Source organism: Engystomops pustulosus, chromosome 2 (assembly GCF_040894005.1).
Source record: "Engystomops pustulosus chromosome 2, aEngPut4.maternal, whole genome shotgun sequence".
Classification (NCBI taxonomy): Eukaryota; Metazoa; Chordata; class Amphibia; order Anura; family Leptodactylidae; genus Engystomops; species Engystomops pustulosus.
This window is the reverse complement of record NC_092412.1, coordinates 61,367,963-61,391,380: the sequence shown is the minus strand read 5'-3', so window position 1 is coordinate 61,391,380 and position 23,418 is coordinate 61,367,963. Positions and strand designations below refer to the sequence as shown.

The following is a 23,418-nucleotide window of genomic DNA, read 5'->3' as shown; positions in this document are numbered from 1 at the left end:
TTTTGGAAAGTGTGGGGCGAAAATTTCAGCTCAAAACACGGTCTATGATGTACTCTGAGTCACAAGCAACAACTGTACAAAATTTGGTGATTGTAAACGTGATGGTACAGATTCCTTTAGCGGACATACATACATACACACACATGCACTCAGCGTTATATATTAGATCAAGATCGGTAATGTTTGTAATGGATACAGACCATTTACAATTGTCTGTCTACTTATGGATAGAATAAGGAGAATATATTTGATTCTAAAAATACACCGCTTGTTTTGCTTATTAGCGGTACCTTGGAAGTAGGGTCATCACTTTCCTCTGTTGATTCACAGTCTCCAGGGGGTGTGACTGCCTGTTTATGTAGAAGAAGAAATCACACAGGTTACTTTTATCACAATGGATATCACAATATTTCATACTGTCCATAAAATATACACAAGTGGGTATCAAGATTAGGCACATTGTGGCTGGATATACTGATAGGTTCAAACATCTGAGCGGACCTTTGATTCTGGTGCACGCTGTAAAAAATTCAGTGGGCTGAGGCACAATGGTGGTGTAGTGGGGGGGGGGGATGTTCTCCATTGAACGATAATTGCCCCTTATAACAACGTATTACAAGGACAGTCCACTGATTTCAGGAGGAAGTGTGTATTGCTCACCCCTGTAGTTGCTAATGAACACTTGCTGTGTGGTTCTCCTATACATTACTGGTTGCAGGTGATTCCAGGGAGACACTAATACATTAGTCAATGATCTCTACTTATGAAGAAAGCATTCTCCAAATTGGTTATATAGGGATACAATACAATCCTTATAATGAGAGCAGAGGAAAAAAAAACCCAAAAGCACTCACACGTCCCAGAGTCTTCGACCTCCTAGGTGGCTTCCATGTTTTTTCTCTGGTTTCTATGTTGATAAAGAAATTTCTTCCTGTGATAGGATCAATATGATGTTCCCAATTTTCCACAATGTGAATAGGAGAACAAGTAGGACTTGGAGGAGCCCCTTTTCTTTGTTTCATCTCTTCCAGGTTGCAGTAAACCGGTGTAGTATCCTGCATTGTGTTAGCCAGGCTAACCTAACCAGAAACAAATGATATATCATTATAAATGTGTAATTCAAATATATAAACAAATCAACAGAGAGACAATGGGGAGGGATATTATTCACGTTTTTTGGAGTGTCTATGGAGTACTTTAGATGTCTTTCACACATCAGATTTAATATAGTGGCTTAGACAGCTAAATAAATATAGCAAATGTGTTAATGTCTAACTTTTTACATATTGGGGGTCATTTACTAAGGGCCTGATTCGTGTTTTCCCGACGTGTTACCCAAATATTTCCGATTTGCGCCAATTTCCCCTGAATTGCCCGGGATTTTTGCGTACGCTATCGGATTGTGGCGCATCGGTGCTAGCATGCACACGACGGAAATCGGGGGCATGGCCGAACAAAAACCCGACGGATTGGGAAAAACCACCGCATTGTTGCAGGACTCGCGCTTACCTTCACTCGGTCCGGCTTGGTGAAGATCAGTGCATTCCGGGGAACTTCAGCGCAGCAGCGCCACCTGAATCCCGGCCGGACCCGAACCCACCGCAGAGAACGCGCCGCTGGATAGCGAATGGACCGAGTAAGTAAATCTGCCCCAATGTGTCACATATTTGGGGCAAATTATACATTCCTCCTGCACCACTCCAGGACTGGAGTTGGTCTGTGCCTAAATATTAGACTATTCAGTTAGTAAATATTTTCACCACTTCTAGATTCACATGATAAATCTGAAGTAAGGTGACTGTAGAGAAAAGTGGACTAGATTGGCCACAAGTCACAAGACAGCAGTATGCATTCACCGAAATTCTGGCAGCTTACTCATACACCCTTTGGGCATATTGTTCCATATATAGAAAATGAAAGGCACTTTCACTTTAAATAGGACACTAACATTTGTAACATTCCGTCAAGACAACTGGACAAGGAACTGATTCCATGTTCTAGGTGTGTCATTCAATGTGGCATGTTCCCTCCATAGACCTCTATTTTGCGAAAAAATTACATGAAGCTGCCCCTTTCAACATACAAAAAATATAAACACTTCAAATTATGAAAAACAGAATGCCCAAAAATATTATTACACAGATTATCCCATAAATTACTACTTTTCCAACTTTGTGCCCATAAATGACCACTAATCTATGTGAACTATTCAGTATAGAGCTATCCAGGGTTGCATATAGTGCATATGTCACATAGTGCGCATGGCATAGTCGGCCTTCATTTTCTAGCTCTCACCCATAGGTGGTATATAGGAGTATATTGGCAACTGTTAGGAGAGGTGCACACAGGAGTTTGAATGAAATGTTTATTTGAAATCTCGGGTCACAACACGTTTGGGAGTTAACAACTCCTTTATCAAGTGAAATGAGACTGCAGCTTGGGGCATGAACGTGTCACAGCTTGAGTGGTGCGCCACAATTCTGTCCGTAGTGCGCCACAATTGTACAGCATGAACAAAGCAAAAAATAAATGGTTCCCACTTCCAGAGCAGTCAGGGGGTGCCAGATTAAATAAAACCCTGCGCCACAATTCATGAATCCGGTGCACTCTGCACCCTCTGCAGGCAAACTGCACTTAGTACAGTACTGCACTGTTTTTTTAAAAAATTAGGCCACTCTACCGATGGGATCAAAATATAGCTGTTTCCATCGCTCTCATATAGTTTGAATGTAGTGTTTTTCTACCCCTAAAAACTCTTTTCCACCTTTGTGCATAAAGTGTCAGGTGGCTGAGAATTCCAATGCAATGTATTTCTCCTTTCCACTATATAGGTGGTAAATGCCTTTGGCTAGAATTTCCATTTAAATTATGTTGGCGGGCGGGCATTAGAGGTCCGACTGCTAGCACCGTGGGCAATCAGCTGATTGGAGGTCTGATTATGTGTCCTTATTATTATGTGGCACTGTAATTCTACATGCTATACACTGAATAGTGGCTGTCATGGGTATTGCAGTAAATGAATCATCAATGTTGTAATCATGGAAAACCCTTTTCGTATTATCATTTAATAACCTGTTCATAATGCAGTTTGATTTGGGTTCAATGTCATGACACAATAAAAAAAAGGGTGTATGCAACATTAAATCTACATAAAATCAGAAATCACTGCCCAAACACAGGAAGGGGCATGGGATTTTCTATTCACTGGTGCATTTCAGACTTTCAATAAGAAATGAGATAATGTTTACATACAAAACAATTTCTGTTTCTTATCTTATCATAACCATTTGCTTGTATACACAGCTTTTCTTTTTGCAGTCAATGAAACAGAGAAAGCCAAAAATGTGATTCACAAAATTAACACTGGAGTGTTCAGAATGTAGCCTTATTGATAGTTACATTTCAATCATTTTCTGATCACTGTAGTCGTGACTTCTGTAACCTTCAGAAAGTATGCAACCTTCACTTTCTCATGTCATGGGGAGAAGTTTCACTTTATATTGTAAACTCCAGAACTGACATTTTTTTTTTATTAACCGACGGACAGGATTCATAGATTTCTCTTAAGGTAATGGTCACATACATGTGTTACCCATTCGGTAAGGGGTGCTCATGGAGACTTAGGAAAATAATACATATAAATAAGGGTAGCTGGATACCAAGACCTAAGTTCAGATCTCTGCCACATAAAAGGTTGGTATATAAAATGAGACTGCTGGGAATAGGAGAAAATCTGTGTATTTGGGTAAGTAATTGGCTTAGTGATAGAAAACAGAGGGTGGTCATTAATGGCACATTCTCATATTGGGTTGATGTTACCAGTGGAGTGCCACAGGGGTCAGTATTGGGGCCACTTCTTTTTAATATTTTTATTAATGACCTTGTAGTGGGTTTACACAGTCAAGTTTCAATATTTGCAGATGATACTAAGCTGTGTAAAGTAATAAATACTGAGGTCGATAGTTTAGCATTACAGAGGGATTTGTGGAAGCTTGAGGAGCGGGCAGAGAAATGGTTGATGAGGTATAATGTAGATAAATGTAAAGTTATGCACTTGGGCCATGGAAACAAAAAGTATAATTATGTTCTAAACGGTCAATTACTTAGTAAAACTGGAGCTGAAAAGGACTTGGGGGTATTGGTGGATGGTAAACTTAATTTTAGTGACCTGAGCCAGGCGGCTGCTGCTAAAGCAAATAAAATTATGGGATGTATCAAGAGAGGAATAGATTCTCATGATGAAGACATAGTTTTGCCCTTATACAAATCCCTGGTCTGACCACACATGGAATATTGTGTACAGTTTTGGGCACCAGTGTATAAAAAGGATATAGTAGAGCTGGAACGGGTGCAGAGGAGAGCAACCAGGATTATTAGGGGAATGGAGGGATTAGAATACACTGACAGATTAAAAAATTTGGGATTATTCAGTTTATAAAAAAGACGACTGAGGGGAGACCTCATCACAATGTTCGATTACCTGAACGGACAGTACAAGGATCTCTCCAAAGATCTTTTTATACCTAGGCCTGTGACCAGGACAAGGGGGCATCCTCTACGCCTAGAGGAGAGGCGATTCTACCATCGCCATAGACAAAGGTTCTTTACTGTAAGAGCAGTGAGACTATGGAACTCTCTGCCGCAGGGGGTTGTTATGGCGGACTCTATGTACTTGTTCAAGAGAGGCCTGGATACCTTTCTGGAGAAAAAAATATCACGGGTTATGGGGATAAAACAATTATTTAATTCTTAAAGGTTGGACTTGATGGACTTGCGTCTTTTTCAAGCTTTATATACTATGATACTATGATACTATGATTCAGGCTTTTGGTATGCTCCTCCATTATTATACTTCACACATATTATATACTGATGTAGACAGAAGTACTTCTATGTGTCATCAGTTCCTATCGAGTTACAAATATGGGTCCCATCCATTAATCTGCCAATATTAATAATGGCAAAATAATGTTTGTCTAATGTAAAGATATGCATAACATGAACACAATCGATCTTTGTTATTCTTAATCTTCAATATTCTTATAATACATCCAATGAAAACAGTATGTATCATTTAAACATGATTCAGTTCCATAGATCATCAGTACAATATTTTATATATCACTGTAATCTATAAAGATCTTCAACATCCCCACGAGGTCGGCAGCTTTCGGGGGCAGCAGGAACTAGAACCTGGAGTGACTGGCTATGATGGCGGCTAGGCCGCAGGAGTCACGGAAGCCTTGGGCTCTGATGTAGGCCTCTTCAGCACCCGTCTGGGACAGCAAGGTGAAGCAAAAATAGGGAAGAACAAGTCCTAAGACTAAGACCCAGAAGTCCCGACAGAGAGCAAATTTATAATCTTCCATTTCTGGAATTTTCCATGGTGCCAGCCAATCACTAGCCTGGTAATTCACAGGAAGATACATGTCAAAATAAATAAAACATTAACCCTTACAAGTTACCCGGTGGAATGTAATTAAAGGTAATTAAAGGATCCTGATTGTGAATTTGTCCCTGAATAACTGGCTTTACTTTGAGTTGGAACCCAATAGGGTAATCAGTCTCACTAGCCCCTTGGGGTAAGACAACTCCAGAACATTAGAGATCCATCTTTTCAACTGGATCCATAACTATAACGGCATCCATAACTATATTAGACACATGTACAGTCTACGGAGAGACTAGGAAGCCTGTCACTATGTCACAAGCTGTCACACTATTTGTGATGTTTCAAAGGAAGTTTTACTACCGGTACTCTAGCCCCCTTAGGCCAGGGAAACAAAGGGTGTACACTGACTGAAGTAGCTTCCATAAATTCACCAGTTGCTAACTCACTGCAATGTAAAGTCCAAGCATAGTGGATGAATTTTCACCAAATCCCATTCACATTAAATAAAAAGAACCTGCAATGCAAAATTATTTCAGTTGGTATTTCACTACAAAAAGCACCCCAACATTTGTTATTTTAAGGCAGCTTGCATTTTAATGGGAGAAACAAATATTACAAATTTTATATTGCACAAATCATAATACTAAGATTTATATTAACATAATGAGATTTCAAATTTAGTAAAACCTAACAAAAAATCTTAAATGCAATCAGTCACTAGGATCCACCTCCCCAGGCTGACTACAGTGCCCACACATTCCAGACATGAATATGTTTTTATAAACAGGCTGCTCCATACGTTAGAAATCATAGTTCTGAACTATGCAAATCAGGCTGAAATGCTTTGGGGAAGTTGGCACCTGAAATATTTTAACCCTTAAAGGACATCTACCATCAGTTTGGCTGATGGTAGTTGTCCAGCATCACATGGCTGTTTCTTTAGGCAGTAATTGGAACTGTTTTTAGTACATAAAGAAAGGGCACCTTTGCTAAGAAAATGACTTCAATACTAAAAATATGTAAATGAGCTGCAGGTGCTATGGTTTACGTCGGTTTTAATTGACTCCACCCCCTTGACTCCACCTCCACCCTGCTGCAATCATACCAGGCGGTACGATCGCAGTGGAAAGGAAGAGGGCGGAGTAAATTAAAACCCAGCGATGCTGACGAGTGATTGGGCAACATCAGTCTGAGCGCCTCTGGCTCATTTACATACTTTTAAAAGGTAATTTTCTTAGAAAATGTGCCCTTTCTTTATGCGCTATAAACAGTTCCAATTAGTGATAGTAGATGTCTTTTAGATGGTTTTACTTTATGTATATTTTAAAATTTGGAGCTAAAAATCAACCAGCTATTCAGTTTTTGCACAGTAAACAATATGAGCTATGTAAAATATGTGTGCACAAGAAATTTCACTGTATATTTGTCACGGGTTCTCCCGCAATCCGTCTTGGATCACGGGCACACCTGTGTTCCTCCGTGCAACCGCTCCGTCCACAGCATCGGACTTAACCTTCCTGGTTCAGGCTGTCGTGCACTCGTCCCCGGCTGTAGGAAATTTAAAGGGCCAGCGCACCGCTGATTGGTGTGCTGGCTGAACACCTCCACCTTATAATCCGGCACCTCCCTTCCTGCCCTGCCGGAACTTTGTGCCTACGCCGTAGAGAAAGCTCCCCAGCAATATTCCTGTGTTCCTGTGTGTTCCTGCTCCTGAGTCCTGTGTTCCTGCATTCCTGTGTGTTCCCGCTCCCATGTGGTCCTGCTCCTGTGTGTTCCTGTGTTCCTGTGTTCCTGTGTCCCATGTTCTCGTACCCATCTGCCTGGACCTCCCTTTGCTAACCCCAGATTGAGCTTGACCTTGCATCTCTGCCGCCTGCCCTGACCCTGTGCCTGAACCTGACCATGAGACTATCTTCTGATAATGTACCCTGACCTCAGTTACCACCTCAGGCTTGTCGCACCTGCGGAACGACCTGGTGGTACCCTGCCGCAGCAAGTCCATCCCGCTTTGTTCTAGTGAAGACTCCAGTCCCTGGTGTCGGCTAGTACCACCTCCCGCAGTGGTCCAGAGGATCCACTGATCTGAACTCTGACAATATTTTTCTATGACAAAGCATTCACTCTATAATTTGTAATCACAATGTAAATGAAATTATTAATCTGTACTATAAATATTTTGGCTGAACACTATCTGGGCATTTATCAAGGTATCTATGCAAGTATTCTGGCGTAATAATCACAATGCGTTGCGAACCACCAGGCACTGCAATTAACTTCCTCTTTACACCAGCTTCACGCCAAATTGGCGTGGGATGGCGTGGAAAGGGCATATCAGATAGGGCCAGCACAGTAAGTTCATGCCCCATGCCTGTGCACCTACTAAAGCCTGCAACCACCCAAGCCTGAATAGTCGCTGCCACAGTCTCCAGATACATTAGGATAGCCCATGTATGATAAATTCCCCCCCCCCCCCCCCATTTATTTGCTTGATAAAAACTTTAGTGATGGAGGCCTAACAAATCTACCTGTTTTTTTCACACCACCTTGCAAATGTATTCATAAAGGGGCTTTGTACTATGAACTGTCTTTTTCTACCTACGTTATGAGTCACAATGCACAAGTCTATTTCCAATTCTTCATGTTATGCAGAACAGTCAATAATCAGTGTATAATACAACATCTCCATAGAACAGAGAAGTGAAAAAAAAACAGAAAAGTGTATTATGAAATGCGCGCGTTATGTAATCCTCGGAGAGTTTTCAGTAAGAGACTTTAGTAAAATGTGCTGTGCACTCAAGTTTTGGATATTACAATAAACTTGCGCCATCATTTATATACTTGTGACGTTGCAAGGAAGTGTCACAAATGCTAACTGCTGGATTACTACATTCCCTTGTTGTTAACTTTCAGTACTGATGAGGACCAACATCACAGAGTGGTCTTCTGGGGCTGTTTTTTTTTTCAGTTTTCCTATTACCAGTACCATAAGTATATGAGAGTTTGTTTTTTACAGAATGTTGTATTTTTCTTTGGCACTATTTATTTTATGTAAAAATAAAGTATTGATTAAGATTCTTTCTTTGGGTAAAGGAAAAATAGAGCAATGCAGCCACTTGACTCGGAATTCTATATTCTATGCAGCTCACGGCATCTTCCACTGTCTTTTTCATAAATCATATTGATCTTTCAAAAATATTCCTTGATGATTGCACAAGTGTAAATGTGGAGAACCCTCTCGCTAGCCTTATGTAGTTATGAGACCAGTTTGGGAAGGAGGGGAGAAAAAAAATAACCATTATGTTAAATATTAAGTGTATTAAATGCAGGTCATATATTTCAGAGTTCTTATCAGAGGGCAATTCAAATCAATCACATCAGTTTGAAAAATGAGCACTCTTCTGAATCACTCGAGGAAGCCTGCTTGACAGGTGATCTGCGTGGGGTCTTATCGACTCCCTACCCAATGGCACTTTGAATCTGGTAATGTATTTGCCATATTGTCTCATTGATAGATATTTGCAATGTCTATATTAGAATCATGTACACGTTTTACTCAACCACTTTTATTTGTTTGTATGACTTCTACTATTTTAAGAGTAAAATACTTATTTAGAACGTGTTTAAGGATACAGTTGCTGCCTATTGTTGTACATTATTATTCATTGTTACCACTTACATGTACTATGTGCAGTATCTGGGTAGTTGGGAGTGTTTGGGTTTGGTTATCTATTTTAGATGTTTTTAATTCTGTACTTTGGTGTAAAAATAAAATATTTTCTTTCTATACACATCTATACACTTTTATTTAGTGTATATTGGTTGCCACTTTTGGTTATTTCTTTGCTGAACCAATTATTATTGCACACAGAGGTTGGGAAGACTTTCTATAAAAACGTCCAGAAGCTGTGGCTCTATGTACGTGACAACTATAAGGAAATCTGATTAAAAAAACATGTTTCAGACTATAAATACAGCAAACTTGTTTTGCAGACAGAGACATGCAAAATTAATAATCAGTGGGATGATGTTTAAAGTCTTTTTCAACTAAAAATATTGATGATTAGAGGTGATGAAATGAGAATAAAACAAAAAAACAGGTCATTTTTCATTGTAATGGCTGAACTGGGTCACTGCAGCTTAGCTCCTATTCAAATGAATAGGTGCTGATCCGCAGTACATTTGCTTGACCACTACACAAGAACTGAGCGGTTACATTGGCAATCACATGGGCATAGATTTGATAGAATGACAGTGACCATTTAATGTTTCCTTGTGTACTCTCTAAGTCAGCTTAGTCAGGCAGCCAGTCACTGTGAGGCAATCCTTCCTGTTCTCATTGTGCATAAAAATCGGAAGATAAGTAGACTACAAAGATCTATTGCATTTTCTGTGAACAAACCCAGGGTGTTTGCCAGTGCAGTATCATATATAGGAATGTATTAGATTTATAAGCTATTTGTAACATGTACTGTCAGGCAGTGGTGGATTAAATGTCCCCACCAGTGTCCAAACCAACATGTGCCGTAGCGTATTCTATATCCTTAAGCCTGTACTGTTCATAAAATTAATTTAATGATGAACTTCAAACCTTCTCTTATAACCCGTCTATCTAGGAAAACCAATCACATTCCCTAACTGCATGAAAACCTCCACCCCAACTACTGTCCAGACCAGATCTCCCAGATAGTGTAGGGGATGTGGACGCTACCCCTGTGTGGCCGGCCTCTGTGCCCTCTGCAGCTGAACTCCCACTCATACTATAAATACTTGTGTATTATCCGAGGATCCTAATTTTACCACACAAGAAACTGGGAAAAGTTATTGACTGGAGTATAAGCCCTAGGGCAGGAAATGCATCAGCTACTTTAATAAAATGCCCACCAGCAGAGTGTCCCTTTACAGAAATGTCCTACAGCAGAGTCCCCCCTTTACAGAAATGTCCTCCAGCAGAGTCCCCTTTACAGAAGTGTCCTCTAGCAGAGTCCCCCTTTACAGAAATGGCCATCAGCAACATGGCACTCTTGAAAATAAAATCTATACTTACCTTCGGCTTCTTCTCCCCGGCCCGCAGCTCCGTCTTCTCTTTGAGGCTCCATCTATTCCTCTTCCTGCTTGCACGGCGCATACACTATGACGCGGTGGTACTGCGGCTGCATGATGTCATAGAGTAAGGGCCCAAGCGGCCCATACACTATGACGTAACGCAGCAGTGTAGCAGTATCATAATGATGCACCCGGGCTCGAAGAGGAGATGACGAAGCCGCAGTTGGAAGGTGAGTATAGTTTTTTTTAGACTGATAGTGGATCTTCATATAGGGCTCGCTTATGGGCCCTTGCGTGGGCCTCTCGCAGGCCAAAGACCCAGGGCACCTGCTCATACTGCCTATATGAAGATTACCCATTGCTGTCGGGTTCTAGACTGTCTACTAGAGAAAGAATTCCAGCTGCACTGAAAAGCAGTAGAGCAACATCCATAAAAGGATGCAAAAGACATGGTTTTGATAAAGGTTTTGTAAGGCGTATTCCCAGCTTGGGTATTTATGATATATCGACAAAATTTGTCATAAATATATAATAGATGTGGATCCAGTGCTTGAGAACGGGAGCTTGATGACCCCCTTCCAGCAGCCCAGCAGAATGGTCATTCTCCATTCAGGTCTATGGAAGCACAGTAAATAGTCTACATAATTGGCTATATCCAGAAGTTACATACAAACTATACAAAAATAAAGTGGGGGGATTCATTAAGACTGGCGAGTTGCACACCAGCATTAAAGCAAACATGTCACCAGGAATGTGATTTTTAGCTGGTGACAGGTTCCAATCGTCTATGCTATGCAGATTTTAAAAATGCCTGCAGCATTTTGTCCGCATTCTGAACCATTTCAGTAGTTTATAATGGTTTGATTTACATTACCTGGCTCCCTGCCAGCAGCTTGTGGTGAGTTCCAGGGGAGGGACAGCTGCAGCCTGTGTGTGCCTCTGTCTCCACTCACATTCTTCCTCTCCTCCACACCATCCCCCTTACCTGCCTACTCAATGCACATGACAGGAAGTGGGGAGGGAGCTTCATGAGTGTGGAAGAGAGGGGGAAACCTCCCCCAGGACTCACCGCACGCTGCTGGCAGGGACCCAAACAATGTAAAATAAACTACCGTATTAAAAACTACTGAAATTCAGATTCAGAGTGACAAAGGCATTTTTAAAATCAGCACAGCATAGGCTATTGGAACCAGTCGCCAGCTAAAAATGTAATTCCTGATGAAGGGGTTCCCTTTAATATCCAGCCCCCCCCCCCACCCACTTTAAGAGGCTCTGGCTTCTAAGTAGATCTGGAAGGGATCTCCGCCAAGTGAGACCTGTTCAGACCAGGTCTGACCTGCCAGATTTTTTATCTAGAGACTCATTTTCTGACCCGTCTGCCCCCAACTACAGAAAACATGGCATTGAACCTCAAAGCTATACAGCTAACAGGTAGGTATCTATTCACATCTGTGTAATGGTTTCTGTTACCACAATGAATGCTCCTTCAATCAACAAACCCTTCCAACAGCCAACACTACCCAGGGACTTACAAGAGGCGCTTAATGGCCCATAATGTTGCGCTGTTCCAATACAAATCTGAATATGATATACGCATGTTGGATAATGTGTGCTGGGAGTTTGCAGTCTAGTCCAGAGCACTACAGATAAAAGTACTAAAATATGTAACTTATTTAACTGTAGCCCCAAGGAAAATTACATGTTTTTGTTATATATTATTCTGTTAATGTGTGCTTGTCATAAAGAGAGTTATACTTTTTACATGTTGATGGCATTTAAGAGAAGAGAAGATAAATGCATGTAGTGTGTCCATACACAATATACTGCCATACATGCATATGACATCCTGTGTGGATAGTTAATTGTGGCATAAAATATATAACCCAGTTCTGACTATTATTTCTTGCAATGAGATTTGCCGTTCATGTAAGAAGATCAGATACAGCTAAGATGAAAGTGCACACATGCTCGGGTGAAGGACATACAGTCATATACAGCTCATATGTCTTTACCTTTGAAGCGTAGGCTCTCAATGTACTGATACCATCACACGCGCATTACATTCCTGAATTTCATATATCCAATGTCCCATCATAATGTCTTTAGTGTTCACTTGTTACCTACTCTTATCATTTCTGGCTTAGGACCTCCTTGTTATATCCTGTTCCTCTTCTGAAAGAGGAACATTAGGTTTGATTTTGCAAGGAATTTTTTTTTTCTTAAAGCAACATTTTATTTTTACATTTGTATTAAAAGGGGTTGGCCACTTTACCTCATGCTTTTTGTAATATGCCAGGACCTTGATCTTATGTTCATGAATACTATCACAAGGTCCTGGGAGGCCGATTGCTCATGGACAGTTAGATATCACATTAATACATGTATATTGGTAAATTACCTAATATACTGCCCTCCACACTTACACATACATTACAAAAAACATGAGGTAATGTGACCAACCTCTTTAATTGTGTCCCATTATAAAATAGACACATAGTTAAATATCACCTTTATTACCTCTAATAGACAGTGGTTAGTTGTCTCACTACTCCAGACCAGTTTGGCTTGCAGCTTATCCAAAGCTTGCTATCTAAGTGACACTGTTGGTTTTTGCCCTTTAACTCTCAATAAAGACTTGTGTGTGCCAGGATCACAACAAAGCTACTGGAGAAGGTAATTCAGGTGATGTAGGTAAAGGCACCAAGGGGGTTCAACAAGGAATAATTGTACACAAGCTGAGGTCAGGGCAGGTGGACGTAGTGCAGCTCAGGCACAGGAAACAGGAAACAAGGTCCTAGTATCGATAATGTTTAGGAAACACATTATTATGGATGCACCAGCCCTTTAAAAACAGGAATGCACACATGAGGAATCTGGGATGTCAGGATAGCCATGAGTAGAGCGGAGTGGGCCATCGTGGTAAGGAAGATAACTGGAACACGACGGCAGCACACGCAGGAGTAGGTAACATGCCACCAGGCACATAAATTATTTTTCAATAATTGTAGGTGCTCCAAGCTCACTGGAGAATTCTTCCCATTGTTGTCCCTTAGTTCTCTGTACAGAATTATACCACAGCCCCTCCATTATCAGTAGAAGCAAAGAAGAAGGACTGTGTAGCAAGGCCGGGACAATGCATTTCAGTACCCTAGGCAGACAAGCAAAATTGTGCACCTCCTCCCTGTAAACTTGTAGGGAAAATGTGGCCAGTACATGATCCCAGTATATTTGTAATCCAGCATGTACCGTATCCCAGCACATGCCCTCACTATGTAGGTAACCCAGCACATGCCCCCAGTAGGTAGGTAGTCAAGCAAATGTCCTGGGTATATAGGGTATATAGGTAGTTCAGCACCCCCCCCCCCCCCAGTATTTAGGTAGTTCTGGGACATGCCCTCAGTATATAGGAAGCTGAGCACATGCCCCCAATATAGAGGTAGCCATGGGACATGCCCCCAGTTTATATGTAGCCCAGGTCATACCCTTATTATATAGGTTGCCAAGTAAATTCCCCAGTATGCCAGTATATAGGTAGTCCAAGTGTCAAGAAAATATTAATCTTGAATATGTAAGATTTGTTTAACTATAGGGCAATTACTAACTTTGTTAAACTATATGACAATTGGCATCTTTTGAACTGTCCAGGCAGCTTTTAATGGAATCTTTGAGTTTTTACAGCCTGATAAACTCTGACCTGAAAACTGGTCAAATGTAATTTGGTCTCGGCTGCATCAGGATTTGGAAACAAAGGACTTTTTAAATATTCCTGTACTCTCCCCCCCCCCCCCCCCCATTAACACTTTTTACAATCCTGAAAGACCCTGTGGACTAATTAATGAATGGGAGGTTCTGAAACCTGAACTAAGCAGAGATCTTATAAAACAATATGAGATACAGGATATAATGTTCACTCTATGGGGGCTAAGACAAGCTGATGAGTTCCATATTTCTCCCACCTCCAGGGATTCAGGATTTACTTTAAGTTGTAAGTTTCTGTTACTTTTCTCCCTTTTTGTGTGTGTAATTCCATTTTGTAATTCTTTTGTTTTAACCTCTTTTTTGATGCACTGAACTCCTTTTTGTAATTAAAGCGTTTACTTTAATTTTGGTCCCTGTATGCTCTTTGAACTCATAGCCTTGTAAAGTGTGGTTAGCTGTGTGACTACTAGTGTGCTGAGTGTGCATGTCTAGTGGTGTAACAAGGTGACTGCTTGAGAAGCAAGAGTGAATGTAGAGTGGGATACTTAATGGTCCCACTGTAAATGTAATAAGTGGTGGCAACGGATTTATGCTCAGTTTATATCCTGAGTGAAAGGTGAGCGCAAGTTTAAGTAGGCTAAATTAACCTGTACAGCAGCGGCATCCTCACCATGACACCCGGGACAAGCCCCCAGTATATAGGTTGCCCCACACATGCCCCCCAATTATATGGGTAGTCAAGAAACATTCCACACCGGTATTTACTGTAGGTAGCACAGGCATATGCCCCCTGTATATAGGTAGCCCAGCACATACCTCCAGTATATAGGTATACACATGCCCCCACCTACTTGCCAACCCTACTTACATGGTAGGCGACAACTCTCTTCCTGCAACAAAGTGAAACCCAGAGACAAAAACAGGAGACAGCAATACATAGAAAGATAATGGAACAAAATCAGGTGAAAATTAGGTTGTAGCCTAACCAAAAAACAATTTCAAAGTCTAAGACTATACATTTTTTCTTTTTTACATATTTTAAAGTCTAAGACTATAAAATTCTTCTACTCCAGGGGCATACTGCTGCCAACTGTTCTTTAAAGTCTATAGCCATGCAATGGGTTTGCTATGGTGGGGCCAAAAGCAGTGTGAGGCAGGTAGCCTGGCGCAGGTAACAAGCATATAAGTGACCCGTGTTGTCAATGTGAATGGCAAGTGTAAACGTGTAATGTGCTCATACCTCCGGTGTATGTCGTGTTGCACCATACTGTAATATATTGTTGTAACTAGTAACTTAAGAAAGCAAACAATAGCAACCAAGCTGAGTAACTCCTAAAAGTCTGTTCACTAAAAATGTCCCCCTATGTATAACGTGTAACTGTAGAAAAATGCTGGACACTTTATACAAAATAATTTCCCTCCCACGGTGATAAATAAAGTTTCATTCTATTCTATGTTTGCTAAGGTTTTCGGCTATGACTACTGAAAATGTTGATGGACATGTGTGTACAGTAACTGTGGAGCTCTACAAACTCTAGTTGGTACAAACTGTACAAACTCTACTTGATTCTAGTAGACCAACACCTTGTTTAATTTGTTCTGTATACAATGACAGGTCCTATAACATAAGGGCTACTTGTATTGCTTGTTAAACCTGCTGTATGAACTAGTTTCTGTAGAAACCTTTACCGATGTGGTAAATGATGTAAGTGATGTAATACTAGGAAGGGATATCCTTTTTTCTTCAAATGATGGGGGGGGAGGCTAACAGAGTCATCACCAATTATGCTCCAGATAGAAGGGAAAACACAAAGACCACTAAGGCAGGCATAGAGGAGAGAGATATTTAGGTGCAGGGGTATAACTAGTATCCAGTGGGCCCCTTTGCAAAAGTTTGGATGGGGCCCCCACTACAACATCACCGCTTCAACAGCACATTTGGCAGTGCAGGCCCCATAGGTCATACCCCGGCAGTCTCTAATTAATAACCTAAGGATAAGCTATAAATTGTGACTCTACGATGTTAAAGGGTTGTACCAATTAAATAAGTTTATGACAGGAGAGTAAAAAGCTCCGGCACTTTAACCCTTCAGTTTCTAGTAAAACTCACCTATATTGCAGCATAAATAGCAACAGGAAAACCTTATCCACAGGATAGGATAGACTGCTGGAATCCCGCTGATCACAAGTACAGGGACAAGGAAAACAATGAAAGGCAGCCCCCTTAACATCAAGCATGACTGTCAGGAAGCCTAATGACATAAAGCTCTTTACAGAGACTTTCCCAATTAAGGTCGCCTTGGACACTTGAGAAGACTTATAACCATTGATGCTCCACTCGGGGATTCTGGGAAGTTTGCAAATCAGGATGAAGGATTGGAAACCAAGCACACTTACATGCTGGTGTGAGCCCCCTGTTGCGGGATTCACTCTTTTTTATATTTTTATGTCCATGTTTAAAAATATAGCTTATAGCTATGGAGACTGGAGCCCCTCAGGCTCATTTGCATAATTTTTAAAGCCTTCAAAAAACAAGGACATAAAAAGCTAAAACAAGAGTGGATCCTGCCAGAGGGGGCACACACCTGCAAGTAAGCGTGCTTGGTTTACAATCCTTCATTATGGTGGTAGATGTCCTTTAAAGAGATTTTATGGGTTTTCCATTTTCTAGATATTAATGACCTATCCTGTGAAAAACCCCTTTAAAGCTGATACCAGTTTTAAAACCTCATGAGACATTCTTTACAGTAAAATATGAATAAAATATTCCCTCATTAAAAGTTTCCTGCACAATTTTAGATCAAGCTTTGGATCATGTTATCCCAAAACGTAAGACATTTTATCCCAAAACGTAAGACATTTTTCACCATGCCACCATGAGATTTGATCTCAACCTACCTTTTCAGAAACGCACTTTTGGAACACGTTTTTCTGCTTTTCACTTTTAGGGAACTGTCCATGCCAAGAGGAACTTAGAGAGAAGCTGGCACTCTTCCTATGTGATCTGGTCAAAATGCCCGATATTAGTGGCACATTTTCTTCCTTTCTTCGTGGGTCCTCACATTTTTGGTTGCTGCGATTCTGTACTTCCATTTTCGAGGTGGAGAATTGAGGAATGAGCAGGTTATCCTGGGATCTATGAAATAGTTTGCTTACTGTCAGAAATAAAAAAACACAAAAAACATCAAATTAAAACTCACCAACAATATAAACTGGTAAAACACAGAGATTTAGGATTAAACACAGAGTTTGTCTATTTACCTCACAGCTAGGAAGACATTACATAGTCGTATCCACCATCTCATCCACTGTATTATCTATTTCCTGTTATATTTAGATTTCTCTATAAAATTATGTTCCTTCAACAATTAACCAGAATGAAAGAAATAACTTCTCTCTAAAATTTTCACTGGAACTATGACAAGAAATATGAACATGTCTAAATGTAAAAGTTTCATTTTTACTGCATAACTTCATGTTGTACATCACAAAACCTTTTGAGTTTTTCTGGGAACAGCAGAAATCCCCTAAAGTTCCTGTATGGCCTCATCGGTGCTCTCCATTGGTCTTTGTTTAATGTGCTGAAGTGATGAATGACATTTCACCTATACACACAACTGCTATAATCCATCACTGGTCTCATTGATGTTGAGGCCAGTGTCATGCATGTAAAGCATTTGAGAGGTGGAGTTTGAAAAGTTGTGTATGGATACAAAGGTGTGTATGGATACAAATAGATAGGGTAGACTCCGGAGACTTTCAGATTCTGGAGAACTCTATTGGCTCCTAACAATTGGCAATACAAATGTGATGATCAAATAGTGGATTAGAACATCTATTATCATTTCTATTAGGCTATTGCATATTTTCCATAAATTGGAGATATATGTTTGTGGCTGGAATAGCTTTGATGAATATATTATATGTTAAAGAATTTTGTAAACAGATATTTGTTTTATTATTCATATTGTAATATGCACCATACGCTCATATTATAATAGAAAGGAAATTATAATGCTTGTATATCCTTACAGTTTGCCACATAATTATGCCACATAAAAGATGCAAACAGTAAAGAGGTGGTTTCCGGTTTGTCATCTGCGTATATTTACATGGGGTAATACAATGTAAGGAACAAATGTTCCTAGAATTCTTCCTTTAGCCATCTAAAATACCCTTTACTATTGCTACAGGAAGGAATTGTACATGTAGGGCTGCAGTTAGTTCAGTTAGTACAGATGCTCTGTACTTATCAGCCATGAGAAGAATACAGGTTACCATTTGTATTAATAGATACATCATGTGTCTACAGATATTCCAATAAGGATCCATATATCATACTGTATATATTTGCCATACACATGTCCATTTGTTTTAGGATATGCTGACAGCATGTAAATTTGTAAAATTGTTACTAATACCAGTGGCATAACTTGAAACTGATGGGTCCCAGTGCTAAGTCTGTGCCAGGCCCCCCGATTACATTGTATGGTTTATTGTACTAGTCTTCTCATATAGGATAATGACACCTTATGGGCCCCCTAACCTCTTGGGCCCGGATGCAACCGAGTTACGCCCCAGAGAAATACTTGCTTTTATGCATTAAAGGAGTAGTACAGGATCAATCTATTTTTTTATTATTGATGTGAGTTGAGGTGGTGTTAAAAAAAGAAAGAATAAATACTGATCTTACCTCTGTAAGCACCCCCATCAACATTGACCTCTATTGGTACACAAAGCGTTGAATTTATCATGCTCTATATAGCATGCTATTGCAGGCTGGACCTGGCATAAAATACACCCGAGCGCATGATTGTGCGGCAGATGTACCAAGAGGTGCATTGTGCGGCAGCAGGGGGAACGGTATGTTAAATCCCCCCAAAAAAATCAGTGATGACATCATACTGACACTGGGCATCATCACAGCAGCCATAGGCTGTAGAAGGTGGTGCACGATAAAGAAACACCACCACTGATCCTCTGTATAGCGATAAAGGTAAGTACTCATGGAAGATGCTGGAGGTGAAGGGAAAGGTAGTACATCTATTTATTATGCACCACCCAAGGGCTAATACTTAAAAATGTATCGATCCTGGACTACCCACCATAATAAAACACCAAATTGTACATGCTATGTAATATAGAATAGTAAATTACCTATATATTCAGTTTTGCTTCGGTGTCCCTGATTTTTGTGGGTGATCAGCTCATTGATATATGAGGTGGGTACACTGAATGGTTTGTTTTTTTCACAGTCTCCAATTTTCCTGACCTGCCACCAATCCTTATCAAGCTTATTTAGAGGCAGAAGGACATCACCTTCCTTCAGACTAATGATGCTTCCATCAGCAACCTGGAACATATAACTGCTGAGGACTCTCAAGATCACTGGTTTTGTGGTAGGGTGTGATCTTTTCCAGCTGCGGCCTTCCAGTGTCCATGGTCCAGAGAACATCTCAGGAAACCTAACCAAAAGAATTAGAGAAATACCTTTCAAACACAAAGTGGGACCCATCATTTTGGGGGATAAACAGATTAGATTAGATAAAACTTTATTAATCCCCAAAGGGGAAATTATTTTATGATCCAGCAATACAAAAACATTACAAAAAACATAATACACAATAAGCTGTAAAACATAAAATACCCCTTCCTACCCAAAAGCCCATGAACCTGCAATATCCTTATTATAAAGAGCAATGGAAAAAGGAATAACAGACCTGTGGTAACGTTCTTTGCTAATTTTCATCTGCACATATCTACCACTAAACTTGCTTTTCCAATCTGAAACAAGGGATGGGCAGGATTGTTAGCAATGTCCTTAAAGGGAACCTGTCACCACATTTTTCAGAAATACAGGTTCCCATAGAGCACTAGTAACTAACTCACACCTTTCTTTTAGCTAAAAATTGTTCCCCTGAGATTCCCATATATTAAACTTTATACTTTTACCAGTGGCATAACTTGAAGCTGATGGACCCCAGTGCATTGTGCCAGGGCCCGACTATAATGTATAGTTTATAGTACTAATCTTTTCATATGGGAAAGTGAGACCTTACGGGCCCCCAAAGCCTCTTGGGCCCGGTTGCGACTGCACCCCCTGCACACCCTCAATTTAATCCCCTGAGTTTTACCTGGCATCCAAGCATGGCTACAGCGATTCGAGGTGGGCGTGGCCTCGGGCTGAATCCAGCAGCTCCTTGTCATCCTATCTTTGTATGCAGCTGTAACGTTATGTGACCAGGGTGACATCATCGCAGGTCCTTCAGCTTTTTAGCATTAGAAAACTGTACACCAAGCATATATCATGAAATCACAGCATATTGGGGCAGATTTATCAAGCTGTCTCAAAGTCAGAATATGTCTAGTTGCCCATGGCAACCAATCACAGCTCAGCTTTCATTTTACCAGTGCTCATGAATATTTTAAAGGGGAGCTGTGATTGGTTGCCATGGGCAACTAGAAAAATTCTGACTTTCAGACAGCTTGATAAATCTGCCCCATTGTATCATAAATCACAGTAGCATGCATGGAGAGGAGTAGAAATCCATGCAGGCTGCTGTGATTCTTTTATGTGGTCAGATATGTACATGGGGTACAGTTTGCTAATGTTAAGTAGCTAAAGGACCTTTGATGATGTCACCCTGGTCACATGACATGAGGCCACTCCCCTCGCCTCGAGCCAAAGATCCATAGATAACAGAGAAGATTATAACTCTAATTTTAGGGGCATCTGAGGGAAACTTTTTTTAGCTAAAAGAAGGGTGTCAGATAGTTACTAGGGCTTTATAGGAACCTGCCACTCCCTGTATTTGTGAAAAATGGGGTGACGGGTTCCCTTTATATTTTACCAATATCCTTCTTTCACATTCAAGTCACATTCCAACCACACTACGGGCCCTTCTGATCACTGATCTAATTTAATAAAATTCCCATAAGACTACATTCACACTAACGTTTGCCCGCCGTACCGTAGCACAGCGGGCACGCGTTGGCGCATGGGAGAGGAGGAGGGGGGTGAGCACTGCTCGCCCCCGTCCCTTTCCATAGAGATACAAGGTTGCACGCCGGCGTAATATGGGGAAAGATAGGACATGTCCTATCTTTTCATGGGTACGGAGTGGTAAGGTGGTGCACGTACACCATTAGATATACATTAGATATAAAATACTGACCTAAACTATTGACTGTGAAAATTTCCCTATTGAATTCCAATTGATTACTGTAACAGTTCAACTTGCAAATATATCAAGAATCAGGAAATTCATATTTTCAGTCAATTTATAAAACTTTGTATACTGGCACATCCATTTACCATTGGCAGCTGCTATTCGGTTCTGTACCTTCATTACGGAGCTTTATACTTGCAATCATGTCTAGTTTGGATTGAATTCATGTATTTAAACAGATTCTGTCTCGTAAAATCACTATATTTATGAAGCTCTTGTGTTGACTTTTCAAATAATATGTGATCTGCACAGGGAATCTTTTCATTATCATGTAATCGATGAAAAATTCTGTGTATTTTATTTATTTAATATATAATTGTATAAGTTAGAGATCCATTATTGATACCGAAATCCAAATCTTCCTATTTATAACAGACAGCAACATGGCTTCCTCCAACTTCCACTAGAGGGAGTATAGAAGACTAATATGTGCTGTCATATTATAAGTTCACCTTTAAACAGTATAGAGTTAAAGGGGTTGGCCACTTTCAGAAAAATAATTGATATTATTTGTGTAATGAAAGGTCATCCGATTTTTCAATATACTTTCTGTATCAATTCTTCACAGTTTTCTAGATCTCTGCTTGCTGTACTTCTAAATAAACCTTCTCTATTTACTTCCAGTGGATATAATCTGTCCATGGTGATGTGATGGACAGGCAAGTGGACGAGCCGTTATTATTACTGAGAGTAATCGGAGTATAACTTTTCCTTACACAAACAAAATCAATTATTTGCTGAAAATGGACAACCTCCTGCCAGTCTCTAAACATAGAGCCCCTTACATCTAAATTTGCGAGTAAGATCACAACACGGTGCAAGCTCCCACTGTCCGTGATGGGTAAGACTAATCTAACAAAAATTATATTGATGCCACCACAATTTATGCATACAGCTCATAATGTCCCAATTTGGATCCCACTTAGGTATTTATACAAGTTTCAAACTCTATACAGGGAACTAATCTGGAAAAAGGGTTTGGCCAGAATCAAATTTGAAATGGTCCAGAGAGGAAAAGAGTCAGGGGGACTGGCTGCCTCCAACCCATGGATATACTTCTTGGCCTCCCAGCTACAGCATCTTAAAGGTTGGGGGAGGAGGGAAACCTTTGGGTCCAGTGGGTAAGCTAATGCGGACAATGGTGAGGCACACTCCCCTGTTGTCAGCAGTGGAGCAGGGTTTTCATGCTCACAATAGTTTCAGGATCTCCACTTGCTCTCTCATTTGGAAGGTGTGGCATAAGGCTAAACAATAAGGTGGAGGTGAAGCAATGTACACATACACCAATATGGTGAAATACTAAGCTCCCTGAGTTCTTCCGACCGGAGGGATTTTGTCCCTGGGAAAATGCAGGTATAAAATTTGTCCAGCAACTGCATAATGAGGGAACATTTAAAGAATTTTCGGTCCTACAGGAATAATTTCACTTGCCACATAACCAATTTTATAAGTTATTACAAATACTGCGTGCCTGGACTGCACAAGCGGAGTCAGTGGTACTAACTAAAGGCACATTCCCTGTTACCTTCCTCGTAGCCCAGAAGGGAATACTACTGGTTAATCTTGTTATTATATACCCATTTGATAAATACCTACTTAAAACGATACCCAATATTGCAGAAGTGGGAGGATGACTTAGGGACAATAACAGATGAGCAGTGGGAGTATATTTTTTCCTCTGTCCCCAAGATGTCAACCATTGAGGCCCTTAGGTCATCACAGTTCTTTCTATTACACAGGGTATATAGAACCCCATCCTTCCTGTGTCAGATAGGAGTTAGATCTGATGATGCTTGTCCTAGGTGTGCCATGGGGCTGGAAGATCATCTGCACATGTTCTGGGTAGATTCTGGAACAGAGTTTTAACTTACATAGGAGGTATATACCAGGTTACGATACCATCTGACCCACTGTATTGTCTTCTGGGATATCTGGAGGAGTTGTCGGTGACTGACTGGGTCAGATGGGTCTGCAGAGAGCCTTGTACTAGGCAAGGAAACTGATAGCCCAAAGGTGGCTGAGTCCAGACCCTCCCTCACTATGAGAATTCAGAGA

The 23,418-nt window shown here is 40.5% G+C and overlaps 1 protein-coding gene across 3 annotated transcripts in view; it reads right to left on the bottom strand.

Moving 5' to 3' along the window:
- Positions 1 to 23,418, bottom strand: part of ARHGAP9 (Rho GTPase activating protein 9) — an 80,101-nt gene that overhangs the window by 41,372 nt on the left and 15,311 nt on the right. For 2 of the 3 annotated variants that reach the window (XM_072134892.1, XM_072134891.1), the window contains exons 3-6: positions 19,292 to 19,599; positions 17,033 to 17,289; positions 855 to 1,079; positions 291 to 350 (exon numbers count right to left, since the gene is read on the bottom strand). In XM_072134892.1, coding sequence (XP_071990993.1) covers positions 291 to 350; positions 855 to 1,079; positions 17,033 to 17,289; positions 19,292 to 19,589 — 840 coding nt within the window. In that variant the 5' untranslated portion in view covers positions 19,590 to 19,599. Of the gene's footprint in view, positions 1 to 290; positions 351 to 854; positions 1,080 to 12,447; positions 12,554 to 17,032; positions 17,290 to 19,291; positions 19,600 to 23,418 lie in introns of those variants that run through there. The other variant, XM_072134893.1, reaches the window with a different exon arrangement.